This window comes from Rhinolophus sinicus, linkage group LG03 (assembly GCF_036562045.2).
Source record: "Rhinolophus sinicus isolate RSC01 linkage group LG03, ASM3656204v1, whole genome shotgun sequence".
Classification (NCBI taxonomy): domain Eukaryota; kingdom Metazoa; phylum Chordata; class Mammalia; order Chiroptera; family Rhinolophidae; genus Rhinolophus; species Rhinolophus sinicus.
The window spans coordinates 136,326,188-136,353,914 of NC_133753.1; the positions used below are offsets into that span (position 1 = coordinate 136,326,188).

General features: G+C 38.3%; 2 protein-coding genes and 1 long non-coding RNA gene across 4 annotated transcripts in view; 1 reads left to right on the forward strand and 2 right to left on the reverse strand.

Moving 5' to 3' along the window:
- The window catches only part of LOC141570682 (uncharacterized), a 41,144-nt gene extending 13,585 nt beyond the window's left edge, over nucleotides 1–27,559 (forward strand). For both annotated transcript variants that reach the window (XR_012494988.1, XR_012494989.1), the window contains exons 3-4: nucleotides 13,337–13,379; nucleotides 24,573–27,559. This is a non-coding gene — a long non-coding RNA (uncharacterized LOC141570682). The remainder of the gene's footprint in view (nucleotides 1–13,336; nucleotides 13,380–24,572) is intronic.
- Nucleotides 1,242–3,287, reverse strand: GPR150 (G protein-coupled receptor 150). The gene has a single exon (XM_074328685.1). It carries the CDS (start codon nucleotides 3,103–3,105, stop codon nucleotides 1,819–1,821), a length of 1,287 nt encoding a protein of 428 aa, XP_074184786.1. The 5' UTR covers nucleotides 3,106–3,287; the 3' UTR covers nucleotides 1,242–1,818.
- ARSK (arylsulfatase family member K) overlaps nucleotides 12,075–27,727 on the reverse strand; it is a 37,714-nt gene continuing 22,061 nt past the window's right edge. Inside the window, exons 6-8 of the mRNA XM_019727891.2 lie at nucleotides 24,082–24,306; nucleotides 16,650–16,874; nucleotides 12,075–14,910 (exon numbers count right to left, since the gene is read on the reverse strand). Coding sequence (XP_019583450.1) covers nucleotides 14,612–14,910; nucleotides 16,650–16,874; nucleotides 24,082–24,306 — 749 coding nt within the window. The 3' untranslated portion in view covers nucleotides 12,075–14,611. The remainder of the gene's footprint in view (nucleotides 14,911–16,649; nucleotides 16,875–24,081; nucleotides 24,307–27,727) is intronic.

Sequence of the window (27,727 nt, forward strand, 5' to 3'; positions counted from 1 at the left end):
GATGCCAGCTCAGCCATCAAGACTCAGCTTCTTTTGGTGAACCTTCCCTAATTCTCTCCTGCCTTCCCTTAGTCCTCCGTGGTGGTCAGATGTTCTTTAGTGCCCCGGCACCCAGAGTGGAACCCCTATGAAAGCACATATGACACTGTGCTATAATTGTCAGCTTGTCCCCTACATATGATTGATTATAAGCTCTTTGAGGGAAAGATGTGTCTTACTCATCTTAGCATCTCTAAACAAGCAGGTAATGAAATGTTTATTAATGAATAAAAATAATGCTATAACCCCGACTTGGGTTCATGAAGACAGCTGTGTTCTTCTGTCTTTGGCTGACTTATTTTTGGTATATTACACACCGCAGCGTCCTCACCAGGATAGGGAGGATTAAAGAGAGGAAGGAAAACCTATAACTCTGTAACATTTTTTGACAGAATTTTGGAGGAAGGTAAGCCAAGCCTAATGAAGATTTCTTTTTGTTAAAGAAATCTTTTATGTAAAAGAAATCTTTTTGTAAAAGAAATCTTTTATCCATTTTGTGTGTGCCTGACTCATATGATGAATTATTTAACAAATATGTGCTGAGTGCCTCTATGTGTCAAGTATTTTTTAAAATTTTGGAATTTATCAGTGAATAAAACAAAGAAAGCCCCCACAGAGCATCGGATGTACAAGTCAACTTTATCAATTGTTTCCTTTCTGCATCTTAGTCCTACATTTGTGCACGAACGGGAAACACCGTAATAGAAAGCGTGCAGATTCTTAGCTGAAAGATGCTGGTAAACATATTTGTTCATAAGTGCTGCCACTTAGCTTAGAACCAAGGACAGTTAAGAGGAGGAGGTTACCAATTAAATCTGCTCCTTGACCTTGTTCTCAGCAATCTACACCAATAGACATTGCCTTCATTTTTTAAAAGGGAGTCTTATAAGTACATGCATTATTCTGGGATTGCAGCTTCGTTGGTAGCTGCAAATCTCTGTGAGGCTCCTCCATCTGGGACAGCCCATATTCCCTACTTTGGTTCTCTGGAGACTTCGGAGAGGCTCCACTGTGCATGACATCCCAGCTGTAGAGGCTGGTCTGGGCACAGGGTCATACTTTAAAGGGACTAAGGGAAGCTTTTATGTCTCCCTCCTACAAGCCCAGCTTCTATTGAAATGGAAGCTAGACTGGAAATAAAGCCTGTACTGATTTTCTTCTGAGAAGACGCATTACCATGTAAAACAACAGTACTAATGGTGTCATGGGAAATGTTTTTATTTTCCAAACACTCTGTAGCTCTGAAGTGACAGCATGGTTACATTTCTGACAGTATCACTGGTACAATTTACAGCCTCCTCAGGGAGAGAGCAACGTGGGGATTTTCTTCCTGGAAAGGCAGGCAAATTCTCTGGTCCCAAAGGTACACTTGATTTAAACACAATTCAAGATAAGTAAAAACAGACAATAACGCAACAAATAATGAAAGCTTGGCAATTTAGCTAAAACAAATGATCTTATCCAGAACACTACAGGAGCGTGAAAGAGAACTGCAAAAATAACTCTGTAACTTTGATTGTTTTTACAATTTTCCAATGGCTTGCTCTGTCTCCAAGTGAGAAAGTGTGAGAGGAACTGGAAGAAAATAAATTGGAAGAATGTAGGAGAATGTAAACATTAGAAAGAAATATAGCAGGAGAGTGTCTCAGGTGACAGCTTCAGTGTCACTCTCTGGAACACCCCTCCTGTCGGTCGTTATATACATAGACCCTGGCCGGCTTCGTGCTCCTTGGAGGCTGTGCAGCGGCGGCAGAGGACCTGTCTCTGGCCATGGAGCACCTAGAAGGCGCTTTCGCAGGAGCAGGGCCGCGGCCGGAGGCGCGGGAGGGGTGGGCGCAAGCAGCCCTCCTCTAGCTGCTCCCGCCGAGCGTGGTGATAGTGAGGTCGGGGCCAGCGGTGGCGGTGGAGAGCCTGGTGGCCCTGGGCCCTCTCGTCGTCCTCCGCGACTCCCCTCCGTGTGCCGCAGAGAGCGCCCAGGCGCCTCCGCAGTCGCCGCCGGAGCTGGCAGTCGCCCGCCTGGAAGAAGAGGTAGACGAAGGGATTGAGAGCGCTATTGGCCACTCCCACGAGGCGCAGCGCCACCGCAAGGTCCTCGGCCTCCCACTCTCCCACGGGTGCGGACGACCACGCGGCTGTCAGCCGGACAGCAAAGTAGGGCAGTTTGAAGCCCACGAACAGCAGTGCCAGCACCAGGCTCATCTTCAGGCTCTGCACTTTGGCGCGGGGCAGCGCGCTGTGCGCTGGGGCTCGGCCGGGACTCGCCGATCTGGGCGCGGGAGCCGCTGGGGCCTGGGGTGGGCTCTGCCGCCAGGCGCAGATCAGGCGGCTGCAAGCGACGCCCAGGACGGCGACGGGAGCCGCGAATCCCGCGGCGGCCTCAAAGAGCGCGTAGACCTGCAGGTGCCAGCGCGGCAGGGGCGCGAAGATGCCGCGGCAGCGACGCTGTCCGGGCCAGGCGCGGGTGGCCGGGGACACTGCAGGTGGCGGCGACGGGGCTCCGCCGCGCACCACGAAGGCCGGGGGCAGCGCCAGCAGCAGCGCCAGCAGCCAGCCCAGGGTGGCGAGGGCGCGCGCGGGCAGCGGTGGGCCCTGCGGACGGCGCACGGCGCGCTGGCGCTCTACGGCGATGAGCAGCACGAGGTGGGCGGAGGCGCCCTGGCCCGATGCCTGCAGCAGCCGCACTAAGCGGCACGCCTGGTCCCCCGCGGCCAGACGCGGCTCGCCCAGCAGCCCCCAGGCCAGCTGAGAAAACGCGGTGCCTCCGCACGCGTACAGGTCGGCCAGGGCCAGTTGCACCAGCAGGAAGTCCATCTTGCGACGCTTGGGACCTGTCCAGGGTCCGCCGCCGCCGCACAGGCGACACAGCACCGTAGCGTTGCCGACCACGGCCACTACCAGGATGGCTCCCAGGAATACCAGGCGGCTGAGCGGCCCGGGTGGCAGCGGCGGTGGCCCCAGGGCCGAGGCTCCCTGTCCGGAAGTCAGGTTGATACCCCTCCCCAGCGAGATGGGTGCGGAGAGGTTGGGCACGGTCGACAGAGTTGAGAGGCTGAAGGGATTCTCCATCCTTAGCGTGGAGGAAGAGGAGGTACCGAAGAGGGCAGGCAGGGTGCGGGAAACCAGGCGGAGGCGAAGCTGCGTAGGGCGTGATGCCGGGTCTACACGAGTTCCCAAAGTTAGTTGAAGACGCACATGCACAGAAAGGGAGATGGATTCCGGTAGATTTGCGCTTAGTATAGGTTGTCCTCGTCATCTGTCACTCAGGTGGGGGATGTACACTAGAGGAACACACATGATTCTTATTCTCCACCTTCTCCGCATCTCCCCTCCCAATCCCGTCCCCCCTTGCAATCTCTGCGCGCACCCACACTGCCCTCCCAGAGCTGCAGACCACTGAGCTCTGGAACCTCGCCGGTACGCTATTGACCCGTAGGGCACATGGAGACAGAGGTCGTTTTTCCTGTCCATTATAAAGGCTCACGTTAACCCAGGGCCAACACACAAAAGACGAAGCTCCTGACTGAGATTATACATCTCAGAATGGTTTCATGATTGCCAGCAGGGGGGAAAAAAAAAAAAGACACTAGTTTTGATTAAAAAAAAAAAAAAAGGTTTGAAATGCAATGGATCTGCACAAGCAGGAGAAACAGAAGACACAAGAAACCTAACAGTGTTTTGAGCAAAGAAAAGCCCAATGTATGAAACTTTGATAAAGACATGTCTTCCTCTGGCCAACAACGTGACCATTTACTTAGATTGAAGTCGATATTGCCTGGCAATTAAGAATAGCAGTTACTTGCAATTAGTTTCAAATACTCCTCATTAGTGGAAGCAGCCAACACAGCTGCTCTCTTGTGATGTAAAATTCATTTCATTAGTCTGAAGAGGACATTAATAGGTGTTATGCATGGATAGTACATGTATTGCTTTCCCCCTAATATTTTCATCCAGGGATGATGTGTCATCACAGCTTCTCCTTCTCTTGAATCCGTTTTCCAGCAGATGGGAGGTTGCTAGGAAGGGACTGCGCCTCCAATAAGCCTGGAGAAAAGATGACTAAGAAAATAATAAAGCGGCCAAAATCTTAAAAGGAAATCCAAGTCACAGGAAATGGTTTAGATTAAATGCTGCCTCTTTTATTTTTGCCCTACCGCCTCATAAACACATTTTAGTTTTCCTGTTGGAAGTATCAATTTGTCTTTTATACACCCTCCACATTAGTCACCCTGAAAGTAGAATTCCTGCACTTCCCAGTCTGGGCGTCTATTGGGGTTCACATTCCCAGGCTGAGAAAACATTTGATAATGTAAGCTGCATGGGACAGGAGGGTTTGGTGGGTGCAAGTGACAGACAGTCCTTCGAGTTGCCAGAGGAACCCCATTTCCCAAGTTGTTGTCCTTTGGCCAGAGATCTTTTTTCATTTTCAACTTCGTATCCCTACTGCCTGGTCCTGGGCCTGACACATGGTAGGGAGCAGTAAATATGTTTTGAGTTGATGGATTAATGGGTATGTGATGCATTTCAGATAACTCGGAGCAAACATTCTTGCCTTGAGCTTAAATCTATCACGTAAGAAAAAATGGCTTTCATACGTATGCCAGTATCATCCAGAGGAGCCCCAGGAAGCTGAGGACATTTTGCAATAGCCAGTCTTGGTGGAACTTTTAAGAAAGAGGTAGTGTGATAACTTTGGGAAATCAAACTCCTGGTTTAATTTTTACATTCTCCCTTCAGAGGGTTTTGCCCAGGGACTTTTTCTGTGTAACATACCATCCACTTCTTCCACGGAGGTCTCTCTGAGCAACACCCATAGTTCAGTGATTCTCCTAGCCAATATCAGTTTAATATTTCTCAAGATAATTCGACAATTTGTCTCAAATTTATTGAAATGCTCTCATTTAACGAAATGACTACCCGTGAAATTGTATTTCATAAACTTTACTGAAACCTGATAAAACATTAATTAAAAACAATTCTTATAAAAAACATGCATGTAGTGTTGAAAGTAAAATAGAACTAGAGGGATGATAACAACATAAAGGGTTCCCTATCCACACATCCTGACTATTTCTTTTATATATATATAAAATTTTAACTTTTATTTTAAGTGTGTTTTTCCAGGACCCATCAGCTCCAAGTCACATAGTAGTTACAATCTAGTTGTGGAGGGCACAGCTCACTGGCCCATGTGGGGATCAAACTAGCAACCCTGTTGTTCAGAGCTTGTGCTCTCACCAGCTGAGCTAACCAGCCACCTCCATCCTGACTGTTCTCTTCGAGAGGGAACCAATTTAGATTCTAGGTGCTGTTTTTTTTGGCATTTACTTCATTCCATAATTCTAAATAGTAACTGTATAATGCTGTTTACTGATTCAATGATTTTAGGTATTATTTAACAGCTTCTTACTAGATAAAAAATTTAGCTCTCACACCTCTGTCCTCATTGTTTCTCCTTTCCCATACTATTAATACAGTAATACTGTAATTTTGGGTTAGACGTATATTCAGTGTTTATTATGAAATGAAAATATTCTCAGCTGAATGTTGTCATATATTATGAATGTCATTTTTTTTTCCCTGAAGTGAATTGCCTTTCTTAATTTTCATTGCTACCGCAGCTAATTCTCCCTATACTCAGTACAGTTTCCATAAAGTCAGTTTCTTAACATAATATAGCAATTCCAAATTTTTTTTTTTGGAAACCTTCTTACCAGAGTCTTCCATTTTCTTTCTATTTGGGCTGGTTTCTGTCCATTTCCCTCCTGTTTGGGTTGCTGTATAACTATTGTCTCAGAACATCCGTTTGTTGTCATTATTGAAACGGTCTGCCTTTCTCTTGGGCTGGAGTCCCTGTTTCTTGGAACTCTGGTCCTTTTTTCTTGGTTTCTTCCCTTTTGGTAGTACACATCATCCAATATATCACAAGGTAAAAAAGATTGTACAAAGGTTGACAACATAGCAGTGACAGCCTCCTTGTGTCTATTACTTGAGCCACGTAGATTCAATCTGGACACATCGCCGTCTAGGCCAGCTGTCATCCGGCATCTCCCTTCACCATCATCCTACAGATTCTTTTCACTTATCTCATGCTGGTTCTCCTGTTTTCCGATCCATTCCTTCCTCCCTCCCTTCCTTCCTTTCTTGGTTTGTTTCCTTGCTTGGGTATAAAGCATCCTTCAGTGGCTTCTTGAGAAAGGGTAAATTTGAGGAACTTGCATGTCAGAAAATTTCTTATTTTACCCTTGTGATTAACTGATGATGTGGCTGGGTTTAGAATTCCATATTGGAAACATTTTCCTTCTGAATTTTGATGGCATTACTCTGTGGCCTTCTGGCTTCTAAGTGTTTTTGTTGAGAAGCCTAAAGCCATTCTGATTCCTGATTTATTTGGATGTGGTCATTAATTTTTCTGTTTTAGAAGCTTATTGATTCTTCTTCTTTGACAAATTTCAAAAAGATATGTTTTGCTATGGGTTTATTTTCATCCACCGTTCTGGGCACAATCAACAATCAATTAATACATTTCATGTAATATTTCTCTGTTGGCCTTTAATCTAGAATAATTTCGTAGCTTTTCTTTCTCCTTTTATGACACTGATGGACCTGAAGGGTCCGTGGCACATGTTTTGCAGAATGCCTCTAAAGTTGTATTTGTTTCCACATAATTAAATTTGGATTAGACTTTTTGGGCATAAATACTACATAGGTGATACTTTGTCCTCAGTGAATAATTTCAGGGCACACAAAACTAGTTGGCCACAATACTGATGGTGTTTTAAGCTTGACACATATGTTTTAAGAACTAAATATTTCTTTTGTTATTTAAATAGTATATATTAATTGCAGAAAAATTAGAAAATTCAGATTAGCAACAAATACCACTTAACATACCGCCCAGAGATAACCATTGTTAATACTTGGTTATATATTCTTCAGACTATACAAAAACAGTTCATATTATATAAGATATTTTGTATCCTGCTTTTTTTCAACATAAGATTATATTTGAACAGATTTCCATGTCAGTCAATAAAAAAAAATGTGATATATAATTATCTATTTAATGTGAAATGAGTTAAAATGATTTAAATAACCCTCTATTTTTGGACAAAGGTTTTTCAGTTTTCACTTTACAAATAATTCTGTGAAGAACATCTCTTCACGTATATTCTTCCATATACATCCAGTTATTCGCTTAAGATAAAACCCTAGAATTGGAATTGCTAGGGCAAAGCACATGCATTTTTTAAGCATTTTAATACATTGTGCTGATTTGCCCTTGACAAGGGGCACAAGCAGTGCATGTGTGTTTTTCCCCATAGTGCCAACAATAATGAGCCTCATCGTTTTTTGTTGTTGTTTTTCTTCGTAATTTAAAAAATTTTTCAATTACAGTTGACATACAATATTATATTAGTTTACACTGTACAACATAGTGATTAGACATTCATATAACTTACAAAGAGATCACCCCAATAAATCTAGTACCCATCTGACACCATACATGAATATTACAATGTTATTAACTATATTCCCTATGATGCACTATACATCCCCATGACTGTTTTTTATAACTGGCAATTTACACATCTTAATCCCATCCTTTTTTTTCACCCATTCCTCAACCCACCTCCCATCTGGCAACCATCAAAATGTTCTCTATATCTGTGAATTTGTTTCTGTTTTGTTTGTTCATTTATTTTGCTTTTTAGATTCCACATATAAGTGAAATCATATGGTATTTGTCTTTCTCTGTCTGACTTATTTCACTTAGCATAATATCCTCTAGGTCCATCGATGTGGTTGCAGATGGCAGATTTCCTTCTTTCTTGTGGCAGAATAATATTCCATTGTATATATGTAGCACCTCTTCTTTATCCATTCATGTATTGATGGACACTTACGTTGCTTCCATATTTTGGCTATTGTAAATAATACTGCAATGAACATTGGGGTGCATATGTTTTCTTCGAATTAATGTTTAGGGTTTCTTTGGATAAATACCCAGAAGTGGAATTGCTGGGTTCTTCTTTGTCTCTCGTTATAGCCTTTGATTTAAAGTCCTTTTTGTCTGATATAAGTTTGCTACCCCACCTTTTTTTGCTTGTTTGTTGCTATTTGCATGAAATACCTTTTTCATCCCTTTACTTTCAATGTGTGTGTCTTTTGATTGGAAGTGGGTCATTTGTAGGCAGCATATGTAAGGGTCTTTTTTTCTTATCCATTCAGCCATCCTATGTCTTTTGATTGTAGCACTTAATCCATTTACATTTAAAGTAATTATTGATAGGTATGTAGTTATTGTCATTTTATTATTTATATTTTTTATCTTTTTTCTCTTTTATCTTCTTAAAGAAGTCCCTTTAACATTTCTTGTAATACTGGTTTGGTGGAGACGAACTCCTTTAGCATTTTCTGGTCTGGGATGCTCTCAATCTGACCTTCAATTCTAAATAATAGCTTTGATGGTTAGAGTAATCTTGGTTGTAGGTCCTTGCTTTTCATCACTGAATATTTCATGACAATCGCTCCTTGCCTGCAAAGTTTTTGTTGAGAAATCATCTGACAGTCTTATGGAAGCTCCCTTGTAGGTAGGTAACTGCTTTTTCTTGCTGCTTTTAAGATACTCTCTGTCTTTAACCTTTGGCATTTTAATTATGATGTGTCTTGGTGTTCACCTCTTTGGGTTCATCTTGTTTGTGACTCTCTGCACTTAAGTCAGCAGCTCAAAAAGGGCCAGGGACATATGGGACAGAGCTAAATTGTCTGGTCTCAGGACAGGGGCTGGAAGGGCAGCTTTCTCTCAGACAGAAGTGCTGTCAGAAGCTATTGTGCCTTTGCTGAATCCTTCCCTCACCCACTCTGCAGTTGCCATATCTGAGTATCTATATACCTGGCTAAAACAATTCACCCTGCCTTGGTGATTCCCTGAGACCTGGCGTCTACCAATTTTCGAGCCCAGCCAAGCCACTTCCAGTGTCTTTTACATACAAACTCCTGACTTGGTTTGTGCTGTAGACTTTCCTAAAATATCTCAAAGGTCCACAAATTCCAAAAGCAACACCTGGCCTCAGCTTGCCTCATGCCTTTTGCTAAGCAGCTCCAAGCCTGGCATTAGTGGCAGCCAGCCGTGGTTCACAGCTTAGCCTCTCCAGGCACCTCCAAGCCCAGTACAAGTGGCAATCATCTGCAGATCACTTTGTGGCTCATATCACGTTGCCCTGGGCAGGGCACATGCAGCGGTAGACCTTGGCCTGTACCAGAGCCCCTGTCAAGAGGCCCCAGAACCAACACCCCCTATGGTCAGCTTCAGACCATACCAGAGTACCACCCAACCACTTCCACAAACAACATACCCAAAGAGTGGACTTGGCAGGCACTAGAACCCTGCTAAAGCAAATTCTGCTCTGTGGGGTCCACCCTTGTACAATAGCTCCTCTGCCATAGTCACCGCTAGTCCTCACAGCCAATCAACCTGAAGGTCAATCCCTGCTATTAACATGCCAACAACAATAAAGGCTCAACTATAAGAGGAGGGCACGCACAACTATACACAGGACACAACTGGAGCACCTGGCTCAGGTGACATGGGAGGTTGCACCACTGGACCCCACAGGGCACTTAATACATAAGGTCACTCTGCCAAGATCAGGAGACATAGCAGCTGTACCTAATACATAGAAACAAAAACAGGAAGGCAGCCACGATGATGAGACAAAGAAAAATGTCACAAATGAAAGAATAGAACAAACTCCAGAAAAAGAACTAAACAAAATGGAGACAAGCAGTCTACAGACACAGAGTTCAAAAAAACTGGTTATAAGGATGCTCAGTGAGCTTAGGGGAAGAGTAGAAGAACTCAGAGAGTAGATGCACTCTTTAACAAAGAGATAGGAAACATAAAAATGGAGATAGAAAACATACAAAAGAACCAGTCACAAATGAAGAATACAGTAACTGAAATGAAAAATACATTAGAGGGAATCAACGCTAGATTAGATCGAATTAGTGTTTTGGAAGACTAGGTAGCAGAAAACACCCAATCAGAACAGCAAAAAAGAAATAAAGAATTTTAAAACAATGAGGCCAGTTTATAAGGGGCCTCTGGGACATCAAGCATATAAACATTCGCATAACAGAAGGAGAAGAGAAAGAGCAAGGAACTGAAAACCTATTTGAAAAAATAATGATGGAAAACTTCCCTAAACTGATGAAGTAAATAGACATACAAGTCCAGGAAGTGCCTCATCACTGTTTTTAATTTTTATCGTTCTTATATATGAAAAAAGAGTGTTTTATTGTTATTTCTTCATTTTTAAACTGACAGGTAATTCACATATCATAAAATTCAACCTTTAAAATATATAATTAAGTTCTGTTTCATATATTCACAAGTTTGTGCAACCATAACCTCTGTTTAATTCTAGAAAATTTTATTACTCCAAAAAAGGAAACCCACACACATTCCCTTTTTCCCCTAGCTCTTGAAACCACTAATTTACTTTCTATCTCTATGGATTTGTGTATTTTGGACATTACATGTAAATGCAGTAATACAGTATATAGTCGTTGTGTCATTTTTATACTAGGCATAATGTTTTAAAGTTTCATCCATATTGTAATATGTAAGAGTATTTCATTCTTCTTTGTGGCCAAATAAGATTCCAATGTATGGATTTACTGCATTTGTTTATGCATTTATCAGTTAATGGACATCTGAGTTGTTTCCACTTTTTGACTATTGTGCATGATGCTGTTGTGAACATTTGTGTACAAGTTTTTCTTCAAACACCTTTTTTTCAGTTCTCTGGGTTATATACCTAGGAGTGGAATTTCTGGATAACTGGGTAATATAGTAATTCTATGTTTAACTTTTTGAGGAACTTCTAAGCTATTTTCCAGAGAGAATGCACCATTTTACATTCTCACCAGTAATGTGTAAGTGTTCCTATTTCTCCCTTTGTGTAAATCCGTATTTCCATTTGGCATCATATTCTTTTTGATTGAAGAACATCCTTTAAAATTTCTTTATAGTCCAGGTGTGCTGGCAACAGATTTTCTCAGATATGTGTGTGTGTGTGTGTGTGTGTGTGTGTGTGTGTGTGTGTGGTAAAAAGCTTTAATTTCACCTTCATTTTTGAAAAATATTTTTGCTGGGTACGTAGAATTCTAGGATGACAATTTGTCTTTCAGTACTTTAAAGAAGTTGCACCATTGTCTTCTGGTTTGCATAGTTTTTCATGAGAAATCTGTTTTAATTCTTATTTTTGTTCCTTTGTATGTTTCTTTTTTCTGTGGTTGCCTCCAAGATTTTCTCCTTATCTGTATTTTCCATCAATTTGACTATATGCTTAGGTGCCTTTTCTTTTGTCTATATTCTATTTGGGCTTCTCTAAACATTTAGGGTGGTGATTTATTTTCTATCACTAGTTTTAGGAAATTCTTTTCAGATATTTCTTCTGACATTTTCCCAACCTCTATTCTCCTTCTGTGATTTCAATTACATACATACATTTACCATGTCATGTTGTCCCACAGCTCTTGGATGCTCTGCTCCATTTTTCTCCATTTTTTTCTTTCTTTGATTCACCTGGTACCTTGTATCCTCAGTCCTCTGGGAGACTCCAAAAGAGTTTTGATTTTGTAGATGACCTAGCTTTCTCTCCCCTTTTGGTTTTTGTTAACATGGGACCAGTATTCCCTTGCGGTTTTCTGTACGCTGGGTGGAAGCAGAACTCTTGAATCATTATTTAAGGATACCAGTTTTTTAACAGAAACATTACAAAATTTATGCTTGTTTTGTTTTCTGTCTTCCCAAATTCAACAGCTTATTTATTTTTATTTTGTCTTAATGATAAAAAGGTTAAGCGTATTCTTCTGAATGTAGTTTTGGTTGTGTTACATGTACATATATGTATATGTTTTCATATATGTATATGTTTTCTTCTTTTCAAAATAGCATATAACTAGTTTTATGACCTAAGAATTATTTAAGATCCTGCTTTGTAACTTTAAAATAAAAAAAGGGCTAAAAATCTTATGTGAGAGTTTAATACACATAATTGTAAACATACACACATACACAGAATATATAACCAGTGTAGAAGGGAATAGTTCTGGTTTCCCCCTTGAGCTTCTTCCACCTACTTTGTGTTGTGACATCTCTTACTTGCTCATGGCCCCTCAACACCAAGGTCTTAGTTTGATTCAGTGATTTATAATGTGGTTTCACAGCCAGTAAGAATTGTCCCAACCTTAATATTCATATATAACTACAAAGATAAGTTTATACAAATTCACTGAAGAATGATAAAGTAGAGGACATGAACTGGCTCATAAAGAAAATTTCAAAGACAGTTTGAAAATTATTATATGAAGATACGCTTTTGTTTCTGGAAAATATGATACCAACTGAAAAACCATTATAAACAATATGGTGGTTTGGTACAGAATAAATATATAGAAATAGAGTTTGCATAAAAAACAACCAATTAAAAGATATTATGGAAGAAAGATCCACTTAAAATAGCACCACCAACAACAAATGGTAAAACAACTAAGAATGAGCTCACCTCTGACTACACATTAGGACCCTCAGCTGGAGGGTTTAAACAGAACAACAGTAAGAACAAAACAGCGCCCAGGTACCATCCCTAGAATTCGAAATCAATTGGTGTGGGTTGGGGCCTAGGTGCAATTTTTTTAAAGGTCCCAGCTTTCTGAAAATCTTTATGAAAAAACTGCTCTATATGAAGAAAACGTAGACTACTACTGTGCGTTATAAAAGAAGACGTGAAGCATACTCTTCTTTAGAATAATTTGCATATCGTAAAGAATTCAATTCTCTCTAAATTAGGCTATAAATTTAATGTGATTTCATAAAAAGACTAACATGATTTTTCAGTTTTGGAACTAGACAAACATATTCCAAATTTGTATGGAAAAAAATAAGTTAGCAAGAGTAGCAGTTCTGAAAAAGAAAATGGATGCAAAGGGACTAGTCTGACCAGATATTGACTACTACGTTAATAAATAAAATAGAATGGTCCACTGCAAAATAAAAAATGTTCTGAAAGGATCCAAATGTAAATGAGACTTGGTATATGATAAAATGACATTTCAAAGCAATAGAGGAAAAAATAACTTACTCAACAAAATATGTTATATAATGATATGTTATATAAAATATGTTTCTAATCAATGGAATAAATGTTAGTTTACTCAATAAAAGGTCAATTGGGTAGCCATCTTAAAAAAACAAACTAAAGTTATATCTCTAATTTGTAATATGTTCCAGATGGATCAGGATCTAAGGATGAAAAATAAATCTCTGACAGAAGGTAAGTGGGGAAGACCATTCTAAATATATATGATATAAAATCCTAAAGCCACAAAAAACAAGATTCATAAATTTGATAATTTTAAAATACCAATTTCTACATGCCAAAAAACACTAGAAAAAAGTCAAAAAATAAATTACAAAAGGAAATAATTTGCAGCTTCTTTTACAGACAAACGGCTAATATCTAAAGCATGCCTGCAATAAAAAAGACCAACAACCAACAGAAAAATAGGCAAAGAATAAAGGAAATTCCTATGATTATTAAGTATATGAAAATATGATCTAACTTATTCATAAAAAGAAAAAGATAAAAATAGTATATTTTTAATCTATCAGGTTGGCAAAGGACGTGAGGGCATGCATTGCTGGTGAGAGTTTAAGTTGTTATAACTTCTTTAGGGGTAATTTGGTAGTATTTAGCATAATTTTGCTAGATACAGTCTTGCCGTAGCAATTTTACTTCTAGATATCTATTGTTAAGTGGAAAAAATATCAAGATGCAGAACATTTTACATAGTATGCTACCATTTGTGGTGGGGGAAAAAGGGAATATAAAGTCTGTTTGTAGATGCATGTTCTGTCTCTAAAAGAACACACAGGAAGGCGGTTACATTAGTGGCCTCCAGGAAGGGGAACCGGGTGGCTGGGGGACTCGAAAAGCCTTCTGCAGTGATGGAGGCCTTCCATCCCAAATTAGGTTTCACACACAGGCCTCCATTAGAGACTGGGGAGTGACAATGTCTCCCCATGGAGAACAGTCGGTGCATTTCCCCACCTATTACTTATTTAAATATACCCATATCCAGGGTTTATGGCCCTCAAATACTCCTATCAAATACACGTAAATGGTCCATGTCCCATCAGATGCAAATAACTCATCAGACACCATCAAATACAAATAGCTACTTTATGGTTCATAAGTAATTCATAAGTAATCAGTAATTGTTAAAAGATTCTATATTCCATATTATTCAGAAGAATATAACTTTATATTATACTATTTGCTTCCATTCTTTTACTACTTCCATTAAGTTGTTAGACATTGGTAAGAATAAGTTGTTGATAGTAATCATTTTTGAAAATATATAATTCTATAATGATTGTTTTTTCTTTAAAAATAGAATATATTTTTTAAAAGTCAAAATAATTAGTAATTATTATAACTAATATTTAAAACGTAATTAATCATGATCTTTTAATATTTCTTTGTAGCTCTGGAACATTATTTTCTTATTTTTGTTCAAATTTTGTTTGGATAGTATGGGTTTTAAGCCACTGATCAATCGCGCTTTCATACTTCATTGGTTCTTTCAGCCAGTCCTGATGCCACCTCAGGTTTGCTATAACATTTGAATAGTTTTGCCCTATACTTTGTTTCCAGTTGATAAACTGCTCTTTATTGTATTGGTGGACACAAGCAGAAACTTTAGGGTAATTTATAATGGAACGAAGCTTCTGATCCAAAGAATAAGTAATTTCTGGAAATTTTGTCGCAATATTTGTTAATTCATCTGGATCTGAGGAAAGATCTGAAAGAAAAAAAGTACCTGTTAAAATAGTTACCTACGACAAAAACATTACAATGTTGTTATTCTGTGACAGATAATGTATTACAATTCATTTTTATTTTCAGTTCCCCTTAGTACAGTAAGATGAAGGATAGTATAAATGGTAAAATCATATACCAAAAGTTAAACACCCCTCTAAATGTATGTCTAAATTATCTTCCTTCCTACCATCATCCTGTTATCCCATTTTTTTCTTATCCATTCTTACTTAGATGGCAGAAACATACTTCTTATCCATTCTTACGTAGATGGCAGAAACAGAAACCTTATTACTAGTGAGCTGGCTTAGCCCCAATTCTTCCTAATTTTGATGCCTTGCTTACTTTGACATGCAGAGAAAAAAAAAAGTAATGCTTATATTGTCCCAGTTCAACAGCCCCAAACTTTCCAGCTATAAGAATTCTTTATATAGCCAAGTCATGTTCTTGCAACTTCACTTACTCCTAGTTTTTTGTACACATTAGCATTTTGTGCTTTGGTTTTTAAAAGTTAGATTCACCAGTACTGTCTGTTGGAGCAAATAGCCATGGAAATGAAAACTTCTCTCAATCATTACCATCAAGAAAATAATGATAAATATTTCATGTAACATAAACACCCTTATTACCGATGATGCAGGGAGACAGGATGCCAATCTAATTGGAAAAATAGCACATCACATCTCTTATGACATTTTACTTAAGCTAGTAAATGAACAATGCATGTTGAGGGGAAAACCTCTATAGACTTATTTGAGTGCATTAGTTAGAAGACCCCTGAAGACATTTGTGACTTTGTTGGGTGACTTTAGATGGCACCTCTTTGGAGAAGGGAAGTTAGTAAAACCCCAGAGAGGACAGGAAAGGCAGGCTCACCCACTGATTCTTTGACTGTCACATCTGCTTTTTGCAGAACATGAGCAGTGAACAAGCAAGCGATGCCCATTACTCATCGGGATGATACTGTAAGGACTTCCTTTTGAAGCCAAGAATCTGCTGCTCTTAGAGTTAAGGGATTTAATCAGTTTGGCCGCTAAAGAATTATTTTGAGTTAATCATTTTGACATTTGTAATTGGGAAGGAAACTGAGGGAGAAATGAATATTAACAATGGCTTTAGCACATTATTTTATGTGCCAAAAGGGGGCAAAGGATAAATGAAACCTTAATTCTAATAAGGTTAGAATTAAAATTCTAAAATTTATTTTAAATGCTTTAAAATTAATTCATAGAATAGCGAAGCTAAAGGGCATTATTGTAGGGTGAAAGGAGCACGGATTTTGGAGTTAGACGTTGGTTGAAATCCCAATGCTGCACAGGTATGTGAATCCCTTTGATTCCTAGTCTTCTCTATACAATGAGGATAATGGTATCTTCTTATAGGGTTGGAGTGAACATTAAATAATATATGTAGAATGTCAGGCTTCCTAAGATAGCGGTATCAATCCTTTAGAACAGCTGAAACCAAGGTAATGAGAGGGTGCTGATTACTGATTGGAAAAGATAACCATGAATATTAGAAGACACCTTGATCAGAGAAAACAGTGGTTTCAATCTTGAGACCCAGATCAAAAGCCGTAGGGTATTTGCTCTTGAATTCAGATGCTGAGAAGCAGTGGATACTTACTTTTAAAACCATGGTTAGCGGATCTTTTAGACAATGCTATGTAGGTCAGCTCATTACACATCATACTACACTTAAAAAATGTATTAACACATTTACCAAAGAGTTGAGGCAATACTGAAGCACCGTCAGAGTAGGCTATATACTTCCACTGGTTGGTTCGAAGCATGTAGGTGGAAGCATTGACATTGCACCCGTGGAATTCACTCAGAATCCAGGGCGGACGTAGGCGTTTGAATTGGTGTTCGTTCTTAAACGTTTCTGATGGCAGTGGCAACAAAGAATATCCACTCAAGTTCTGTGGCAAAGGAATTCCAGCAATATCTATGTAACAAAAATAATACAGTATTTTATAACAACTCATTCTTTCATTAGTTGAACATTCATAACTGACACAAAGGTCACAGAGACTAGAGAGTATGGATTTTGTAAATAGACTGCCTAGATCCAAGTGCTTATTCCACTAGCCATGACCTTGAGCATGTAATTACTACCCACTTTGAACCTCAGTTTTCTCCTCTATAAAAAGACAATAATAATGATCTTGTATTTCATAGGCTTATTTTCGGTTTAATATGATAATTTATGCAAAATTCTGAGACCAGTGGCTGGCACATAGAAAATCCTCAACAAATATTAGTAAATATCATTAGTCCTTTACTTCTGAATGATTAATGACAGCTGTTTCTCACATTTGTTCCACAGTATATTAACAAGACCTACATGAAAAAGGGATTTAGTAGTCATATATGTTTGCAAACAATGGTTAAAATTAAATGGTAAATTTATTGTAGATGTAAATCCATTGCTGATCTGTAACATAAACCTTGAAGTATATAGTATGCCATATGTCCCAAAGTTATTTGATGAAAGAACTTTTTTACTCTTCAGTAGTATCTTGAGGGATTAGTATTCTGCAGAGCATATGTTGGGAAATCCTAGATTATACTGGTTTAGAGAAAAATAACTTATTTTTTCCTTATTCAATACAGACATATAAAACACCAGCATGAGCAATGCCTAACTTAAAAAGAAGTTGCATTTTTATTATAATGTAATATAATTGCTTTTAAGATATTTTTTGGAACTTTTTCCTATAGAAAAACTACCATTAATTATGAATGGGTAGTTGACATATTTCCAAAATGAGTCTGCAGTTGCCCTCTCCACCCCTTTTCTGGTTGCAATGTTCCATGTTTTAAGTTATAATTAAATATTTCCAGTAAAACATAGAAAGTAATATATCTGCAATGCTAGATATTAAACAAAATTGAATATGAAAATTAATTTAACTTGACTGTAAGTATTTGAGGAAAAGCAGTTTCATTAAAGCAGAATAAGGAAGTGGACATAGACTGCTGTAAGTCTTCTGAAGATACCTGTTTTACATATAACTTAATTAAAAACTTCGTATCTTCCATTTCTTTGGAATGGGCATACTATAAGTACTAATCTTCTTCCAGCCAGTCATAATCCGGGACTTTTGAGAGAGAGAGAGACTATCTAGGAAAAGAAAGAAAGGGAAAGAAGAGAGAACTAGTTCAGAGATAACTGGTTAAAAACAAAAGGAGTAGGAGCACAGACATTCAAGAGGACGTGCATGAGAGGAAGGGGCTGCCCACGATGAAAGGAATTGCACCATAAGGCAGTAGGCTTCTTACTGCAAGGTCTACTACTGTAAGGGAAGAAAGTGGCCAGGAAATAGGCTGGGTCGGGCTGGTCTGTGTGTCAGCCATCAGGTGGCACCACTAGCCAGGCACAGGAAGCGAGAGGAGAGGACTTGGAAGATGGTTGGGAAGCAGGAACCAACTGGCATATAGTCATGAGTGGGAAGTTCCTGCATCTAGCATTTTCATAACCCCTGATACTTAGAAATACCTTATTTCATGTCTATTCTTAGCCTAAGTTTCCTAAAGAAGCTTGATAGACGAAGAAAATTTACGTGATTCTCCTGTGTTTATGTGAGAAGTAAGTAGTAAGCTGGGATAAGAGTTTAAGTATTAAGTTTTTTCATTTATTCAACAAAGAGGAAAAAAAAAACCCAAAGCTCTCTTAGAACTTATGTTCCAATACGGGGAGACAAGCAAACAAATAGGTCAGATGGTAATAAGGAGTGTATTGAAGAAAAATAAAGCAAGATAAGGGAGACAGAGAATGATGGCAGGTATGTTTACGTGCTGTTTTATATAGGGTGGTCGAGGAAGGCCTCTCTGATGAAGTAACATTTAAATAGAGACCTGAAAAAGGGCCAAAGTGAGCCCTATGGACAGAGATCTGGGGGAAGGGCATTAGCCCAGGGAATAGCTAGTAGAAAGACCCTGAGGCAGAAACTTGCTTGGTTCGTTCCCAAAACACTGAGGTGTCCTGTATGGCTGGAGCAGAGAAAGTGAGGGGTAAATTGTAAAAGCTGAACTGGGGAGGGGGAGAGATCCTGTTGGACTCCCAGGCCCAGTTAGAAATCCTGGATTGAAGGGAAATGGGAAACCGGTAGAGGGTGTTTTTTGAACAGAAAGAAGTGTGACGTGGTCTGATGCTAAGTACTGTATGGTGAACTGATTAAACGTGGGTACAGGTTGAAGGTAGGAGTTAGGAAGCTATTGCAGGAGTCCAGGCACGAGCTAATGATGACTTGTTTCCTGTATATTATCAGTAGGATAATGTGTCTTTGTAAATTGATGTCAAAGACTAAAACTCATATCAAATATCCATAGTATTTAATAAATACCCTACATTTATTAAAATTTCTGTGCCTCAGGAAACTGGGTATTCATTTCTCAGATATTTATCAATAATTTCCTTAAAAGCACTTTAGCTTAGACTGATTTTCAAAAAGCTCATTGATCATTGTTTAAAACAATTTTCTGTATTTGTTTCTTCTGGCAAATCTGTCGTTCTAATTCCACTTTAAGTAAATTTCATCTTTCTTGGCAGTATAAGCAAAGATTAAAAGTAACTGCAGGATTCTTAATAAAGGGACTTAAATTTAAAGCAGTAACGGGTACAAACGCACTCCTGATCTATGTGAGGGTCTCCTGCAGAGAGAAAAGATTATATTTCCTCCTGACCATATGGGTAGGTAAAGGATTAGACTGGTATGGCAGTGATGCAAACTACATATATTTGAAGGGCATACCTAAGAGGAATAAAAAATGTTAATGATAACATCTAACATTTCATTGCTTACTATGCATGTTCCAGTCATTGTTCTAAAACATAGAATAGTCACTATTATTTCCATTTTATTGATAAGAAAAATCGAAGACCAAAGATATTAAGTAAATTTCCCACGGCCATACAATTGGTAAATTCTGAAGGAGGGATTTGAATGCAGGCAGTCCAGCATCTCCGGACTCTTCAGTACTATACTACAGGTCTTACTGTACTGTAGTTATTCAACTCCTCAATACTTTTCAACCAATAAAAACAAAATAGGCCATACCAATTTGTAATTCCACCAACAGTGCATGAGGGCTCCCTTTTGCCATTTGTGACAACATGGATGGACCTAGAGGGTATTATGCTAAGTGAAATAAGTCAGACAGCGAAAGACAAATACCATATGATTTCACTTATATGTAGAATGTAAAAACAAAATAAATGAACAAACAAAACAGAATCAAACTCATAGATACAGAGAACTGATAGTTGCCAGATGGGAATAGGGTTGGGGGGGATGGGTAAAAAAGGGGAAAGGATTAAGATGTACAAATTCTCAGTTACAAATAGAAAGATAGCCCCCAGTCACAGCGATGTAAAGTACAGCACAGGGAACAGAGTCAACAATATTGTGATAACTATGTATGATGTCAGGTGGGTACTAGACTAATGGGGTGATCACTTTGTAAGTTACATAAATGTCTAATCACTATGCTGCACACCTGAAACTAAATAATATTGTATGTCAACTGTAATTGAAAAATAAAAAAATAAACTAAAACAAAATAGTCTCTGTAGAATGCCCCTCCCAATCCTCCACTAAGATCCTGTAACAATGAAGCTTTTGCAGTTTAAATCACTAGCAACTAAACATTCTTTTACACACAACTGTATTTTTATATAATTAAATTTTCACAATTCAAAAAAGTCTGGATTCATCTTTTATGGAAAAGGAAGGCAGGTATTTTACAAAACAATCAACTATTAAAAGAAAATAAATTACATGAACATAAGTTTAAAAAAGAAAATCGAAACAATTTTAATTTTAAAATGAGACTACCTTTATTTATAACTGAGCTAAAGGATCCTGATACGAGGTTATTGGAGAAGAAAATATTTTAGGGAGTAATTGTAAAAGAATAATCTCTGAAATAATGATGTCAACTTTAATAATATAAAAAATTCCTTTGAATAAAAATGGCACTTTTCTGCTGGTATTAGAAAATAATAATGTGATAGTACACTATAAAGGACCTACAAGATAAATAGACTAAGTATACTCTTCCTACTTTATCATTAAATATCAATTTATAGAAAATAAAACACTCTTTTAAAATACCTTTAAAAAACTATTGTAAACTCAGATTTTTATAAAGCATTGTAGCATCTTAAATTTCAGCACGCTTTTTATAGTAAGACAGGTTTATTAAAACAGAAATCCAAATTGGTTTTTCCTATTCAAAATCTTTCTACTTAAGGTTTTCAAATCACCATTTTTTTTATATGATAGTTCTAAAGCCCATAGAATGGATGGGAAGAAGAATTCTGGCTTGAGGCTTTGACCTGAGAATTTTTTTTTTTTAATTTATTGGGGTGACAATTGTTGTTTAATCCCATACTCGCTGTGTGTAAATTGGATTCATACAAAATAATATAGCTATGGCTAAGCTGATAAAAAAAGGACCTTTAGAATTATAAGAATAGATTGTTTTATATCTATTTTAAGCTCCTAATTGGTTAGAAGAATTGCAAAATATGAAGTCCTTTGTAGATACTTTATCAAACTCTGTGTAAGTTCACTTATTAAGCAGAGGTAAAATAGAACATGCTATCCCACAGCATACTAAAGGAGCTTTAAACACTTCCAGAAGTGAGCGGTTTCATTTTAAAAGGCTGAATCGGACATCACATTAAACATAGACCATGAGAATTCTCTTTGCCTTGTTGGCTGGTAAGGCTGTTCAGTAAGACAATAGACTTAGTTTACACCTGGTTATCCCAGTATAATTGTTAACAGTATCCTTTTACTGCCCAATAGTGCTATGTGGACAATAGTCACTATCTCAATACGCAAACAGACAAAACAAAATACAACAAAAACCCTTGTTCACATAGTTTTTGTTTGCTTTTTAAAACTTTATTTTCCAATTACCGTTGACATACAGTATTGTTTAATTTCAGGTGTACAAAACAACATAGTGAATAGACACTTATATATCTCACAAAGCCATCACCCCAGTAAGTATTACACATCTGACACTGTACATAGTTATTACAATATTATTGATTATATTCCTTATACTTTACTTTATATCCCAGTGACTATTTTTTTCAATTATAGTCGACATTAAACATTATTTTATATTAGTTTCAGGTGTACAGCATAGTGGTTAGACATTTATATAATTTATGAAGTGATCCCCACGATAAGTTCAGCACCGACCTGACACTACACATAGATTTTACAATATTATTCACTATATTCCCCATACTGTACTTTACATCCCCATGACTATTTTGAAACGACCCAGACTACATCTTCTTTTCACTAATAAAATGGGGGCCATTTTCACATATCATTTCACCTTTTAAAATAAAATTGACTAGTTTTTACCCAATCTATTACTACTAGATATTCATATAGCTTCTATTTTTTAAAATATAATTCTATAATAAATATCCATGGAGATAAATCTTTCTTTATAGGTTATTTTCTAAAATTGGAATTTTAGAATTGGATATGCACATATATTTAATAAAATAGAGTACATACTATTTTTATCTCAAGATTATAAAGTAGGAAATTTGCATTGTGGGCAAATATAAAACAGTATTTAAAGAATAATGATTTAAACAATGCATATTAATCGACTACCATATAAGGTGATAGGATGAGTGGACCAGACAAAGAGGTAGTGTAGACAGCTCCCTAAACATACCGGATTATTGAGCTGCCAGAGTCAAAAAAAACCAAACAATGCCAGCTATCACTATGAAATATATTGAGGGAAAAACTGAGAAATAATCACCCCAACCTTTTATCACCTTTTGCAGTCTGGTCATTGTACCTCAAGAAAATAGAACAAGGCTAAAAAGTTAAGCAAATATGAGGATCCTCAGGAGGTTTTTCATTGCAAATGGGGAGGGTTGGGCGAGTTCTAGAGGAGGGAACCCTGGAAGAGGAGGCTGTAAAGAAATGCCAATATACATAAGCATGTATTCATAAAATTACAAAGAGGATAAGAGGTACTTACACACATACATAAGTTACATGTACATTTCTTATGAAAACAGAAATGAGGAAAAGTAATAGGGATTGGCTAAAAACGGATGGAGTCGGAAAGTGGCAGAGATATGGCTCAGCATGAAACAGCTTTGGGATGCAGCAGAAATAGCAAATGATGACTAAGACATTGAAGAGATTAAAAATATACATCAGGCAAAGGAACAACAAAGAAGTGCATTCAAAAACATATAAGAAGGGATGTGAAATTAAAGAGAAAAGGAAAGGGCACTGATATCAATTAACTGTAAAGAAATTTAAGACCCTGGAATAGTCTAGTTAAATGAAGGGAAATACTTAGTAGCGGAAGGAGGGAGATAAAAAGAACCCTCTTATTTCTTGATTTTCAGACACACTTCCTTCACCTTTTAATATATATACTACATATATTATGTTATGTTTCTTTTTCTTTCACCAAAACCTATTTATAAATTGATGGTACTTTCTGCGATTGATGGTGCCTTAGAACGGTGGAATTACAATATTTAAATGTCATTGAATTTAAAGTACTCTGCCAAATTAGATAGAAACTAGCAGTTCTATATTATCCCCTCCAAATCTGATGACGGCGGTATTTGACTCAACACTGCTAACTACCACTATGCAAATGTCCTTTCAGACCTATGGCTATGCTCATAGACATTAAGAAGCTAGTAAAGCAGATAGTACTGAACAATCTAAAGATTCTCAGGAAAAATATATTCATAGCATCAGATTAAGAGACTTTTCTAACACTGTACAAAGTAGTTTCAAAATGGATGAAATACTCGAGAAATATTTCATTTCAGGGAGGTGGAGGTAGAGAATCAAACGATATACAAATCATATCTCTAAAACTATGAACCTGAAAATTTTACATGGCTTACTCTATAGTCATATCCTGATTGTGAATCTTTTGAAGGAAAAATAACTGCAGTGAGTGAAGGCCAAAGGAAGCTGAGGAATACTGTGTTCATGTTTCAGATATGGATTTGATTCACAGGTAAATGAGCTGCTCAAGATTATAAACAAGTCAGCCGAGCCTCTGACTGCTTTGCTTATTTATTCTCCAGCATTATTACAAATAAATATTTACAGAATTGCATTACTTACCAAGCATAGTAGGGTAAATATCCACAAGAGAAACCACATCTGATACTTGTAGGTTGGCCTGAATTCCCGGCCCCATTATCAAGAGTGGAACATGGGCACTAGCTTCGTACATACTCATTTTATAAAACTGACGATGTTCCATGGCCAGCTCTCCGTGGTCTGAGGTGTATATGACAATAGTTTTCTGAAGAAGTTCTAACTGGCGAAGAGCCAAAATAATTTCACCTACAATATAAATCATGATAAATATTCATTACCTTTTAGTTCATTTTTATTCTATCAATAAGTTTATAACAACCCTACCCTGTAAGAATTTGTCCGGATGCTTCTTAACATCAAATTACCTATTGTTCTTAAGTACTGCGTTACACCAAGTTTCACGTGGCTGTTCCTCTGTTAACAGACTTGAGAGAGGAAGGAGAAAATACAACACCTTTAGGATAGTTTCTTTATCTGGAGGTCACACTGGCTTCCTTTCTTTGTTTCTACAGGAAAATAGGGGGAAATTTTCCCTTCATTGACTCGAATGGAAATAGAAAGACAAGTCTGGATGTCAGCACTGTACATGTCTCAGAGGATGTAAGGATTGATATCACACTGACCCACAATTTCTGCCTAATGGGAGGTAATTAAAGGGGTCAGAACTTCTCCTTCCTTCTACCATTGCTCCCAAGTCCCCATTCGCCAGATCAGGCCCATGAAGTTGGCTGACGGTTATGGAGCTCCTACCTTTGAAGAAGGGCTGGCAGCCGTACAGACAGTGTATGAATGTGATTTAGCATGTTCTTAGGCAGGAAATACCTGGACAGTAAAATTGCTCTGATCAGTCCCTGTTTCTTAGTGTCCTGAAACTTCCTTCTCATTGTAATTATGAGAATCGCAGTAAGGTAGAGTCCAGACAGAGGAGTCATCCCTATTTTGGCAGTTCCTGAATCTGGGATACAGGGGTCTGTGTTATTACTAACAAAAATAAAAACCAACACAGGTGACTCAGAGGTCCGGTCAGAACTGAGACGCACTGCTCTGTGGAGTTATTTACAGAGTTCAGACCATCAGGATCTTTCGACTGCACAATTGTAATCGCTTCCGAATTGGTCTTCTTGCCTCCACGCCTCTTTCCCTTCCACCATATCCCTTGCACCAGTCTGGTGGATCTCTTTCTAAAATATCTGATCATGTCACAGCCCAGCTTAACTCTTTTTCACAGCTTCCCATTGTTTACTTCTTAAGCACGACACACAAAGGCTCAGCACCCTCAGCACCCCCTTAGACCTTTAAGGTTCACAATCCTAAACAACGTAGTATTCCCGGAACTAATAATAATTAGTTAAGACTTTCTTGCCTCTGTACATACTGTGCCTTCTGTGTCAAATGCCCTTTCTCTCACCATCTATTTGGCAAACATCCATTCTTCCTGTGACCAAGTTCCAGCATTTCCTACCTGGTGAAGCATTTCCAGCTCCTCTAGGGAGAGTGCATCACCCTGTCCTCCAAGACTCCTACGACTTGTAGCTGCTGTAGTTACAACAGCGTATTATAATTGCTGGTGTTTGCACTCATTCAACAAATGTTTACTGAGTTCTTACCATGTGGCAGGCACTATGGATACAAAGCTACTGTGTTTCCCCGAAAATAAGACCTAGCCAGACAATCAGCTCTAATGCGTCTTTTGGAGCAAAAATTAATATAAGACCTGTTCTTATTTTACTATAATATAATACCAGGTGTAATATAATACCCGGTCTTATATTACTATAAGACTGGGTATATAATATAATATAATACAATATAATGCCAGGCCTTATATATTTTTTTAAGAGATGGAAACCCTTCTTTTTTTTTTTTTAAAGAATTTTTTGAGGAAGGGGAACAGGACTTTATTGGGGAATAGTGTGTACTTCCAGGACTTTTTTCCATGTCAAGTTGTTGTCCTTTCAATCTTAGTTGTGGAGGGTGCAGCTCAGCTCCAGGTCTAGTTGCCGTTATTAGTTCAAGGGGGCACAGCCCACCATCTCTTGCGGAAGTCGAACCGGCAACCTTGTGGTTGACAGGACGTGCTCCAACCAACTGAGCCATCCGGGAGCTCAGCGGCAGCTCAGCTCAAGGTGCCGTGTTCAATCTTAGTTGCAGGGGGCACTGCCCACCATCCCTTGTGGGACTCGAGGAATTGAACTGGCAACCTTGTGATTGAGAGCCCACTGGCCCATGTGGGAATCTAACTGGCAGCCTTCGGAGTTAGGAGCATGGAGCTGTAACCGCCTGAGCCACCGGGCCGGACCCTTATGTTAATTTTTGCTCCAAAAGATTCATTAGAACTGATGGTCCGGTTAGGTCTTATTTTCGGAGAAACACGGTAGGCAGCTAGGATGGAAGGCTGAATAACACTTCCCCGCCCTCATGAAGCTCATATTCTTCAAAGGAGATGGACAGAAAACAAGTAAATAGACAAAATAATTAAAGATTATGATGTAAACAAACAAGGTACAGAGTACGTAGGATGATGGGGCTGGGATACTAACTTAGAGTGCTTGGGAAGATCTCCCACAGGAGGTGATATCTGAGCTGAGAGCTGACTGACAACAGCCAGCCATGTAAAAAGCAAAGAGAAGGGCATCCCTGGCAGAGGGAAGAGTGAACATCAAGGCCCTGAGATAAGTCCTACAGTGTTTTTAATTAATGTATGATTTCGCGATAATATTCAACTTAATACCACCAGTACCCAACATACGAGTACTGCCTGACACGTAGGAGGTATGACATGTTTGTTGAACAAACACAGTGAACAGTAATACTATTTGGTGACCAGACCAGTTGTAGATTTAACCACAAGGATACAATATATTTCATAAATTTGTAACTTGAAGTGAGCTGCTGCATTTTTTTTTTTTCCTGAAGAGATTTCAAGAGTAGTATTCCCATGCTCCCTGCCACAACATTATATGCTATTTCACTTTAGTCGATAGGGATGGATGGTTAGCTGCAAACTTTCAAAAGAGATGCCCAGGGTGCAAATTCATGAATATCACTAACATCAGAAAATACATAAATACAGTTCAACATTTGTGTGGATTTGGGATTACAGAAAGTTACATAAAATCTTATTTGCATTTAAGATTGAGTAATTGGAAAGTCCTTACGGCTGTTTTAATACATATTATACTTGCTACATTATAAGTAATTTATCCATACGGCTGTTTTCCTTTCTGTTTTCTACTTTTCTATTTTCTATTGCTTTTTAAGAAACAGCCATTCATTTCTTCACTCCTGAGGTTTACTTTGTACAGAAGAGATGCTGCCTATACCTTGTGAATGCAATTATGCTCCATTCCAACGTGCCGCAAAATAAATTATATGGTTTTATGAAAAGAACTGCTTTAAAACGGTAATTTTTTTAAACCAGGGGTTTCTCCACATCTGAAGAGGAAATTGCCATAACTCTACAAGTGAGTGGGCAAAACATTTTGTTGACTATCATCTTATGGAGACAGATTTTGTTTTGAGCCGAATTCGAGAAGGAAATTCAGCATCATTCTGGACCAGAATATACCTGGGGAAACTGAGTTTCCCTTTAGTTAAGCCTTACTCTAAAGCATCTGGGGAAAATGGATTTGTTTTGCAGTTATTACAAGTCTGGGAGAAGTTACAA

Excerpts from the sequence above, each read along its gene's own strand:
- GPR150 (XM_074328685.1), bottom strand. The coding sequence starts at position 3,105 with ATGGAGAATCCCTTCAGCCTCTCAACTCTGTCGACCGTGCCCAACCTC.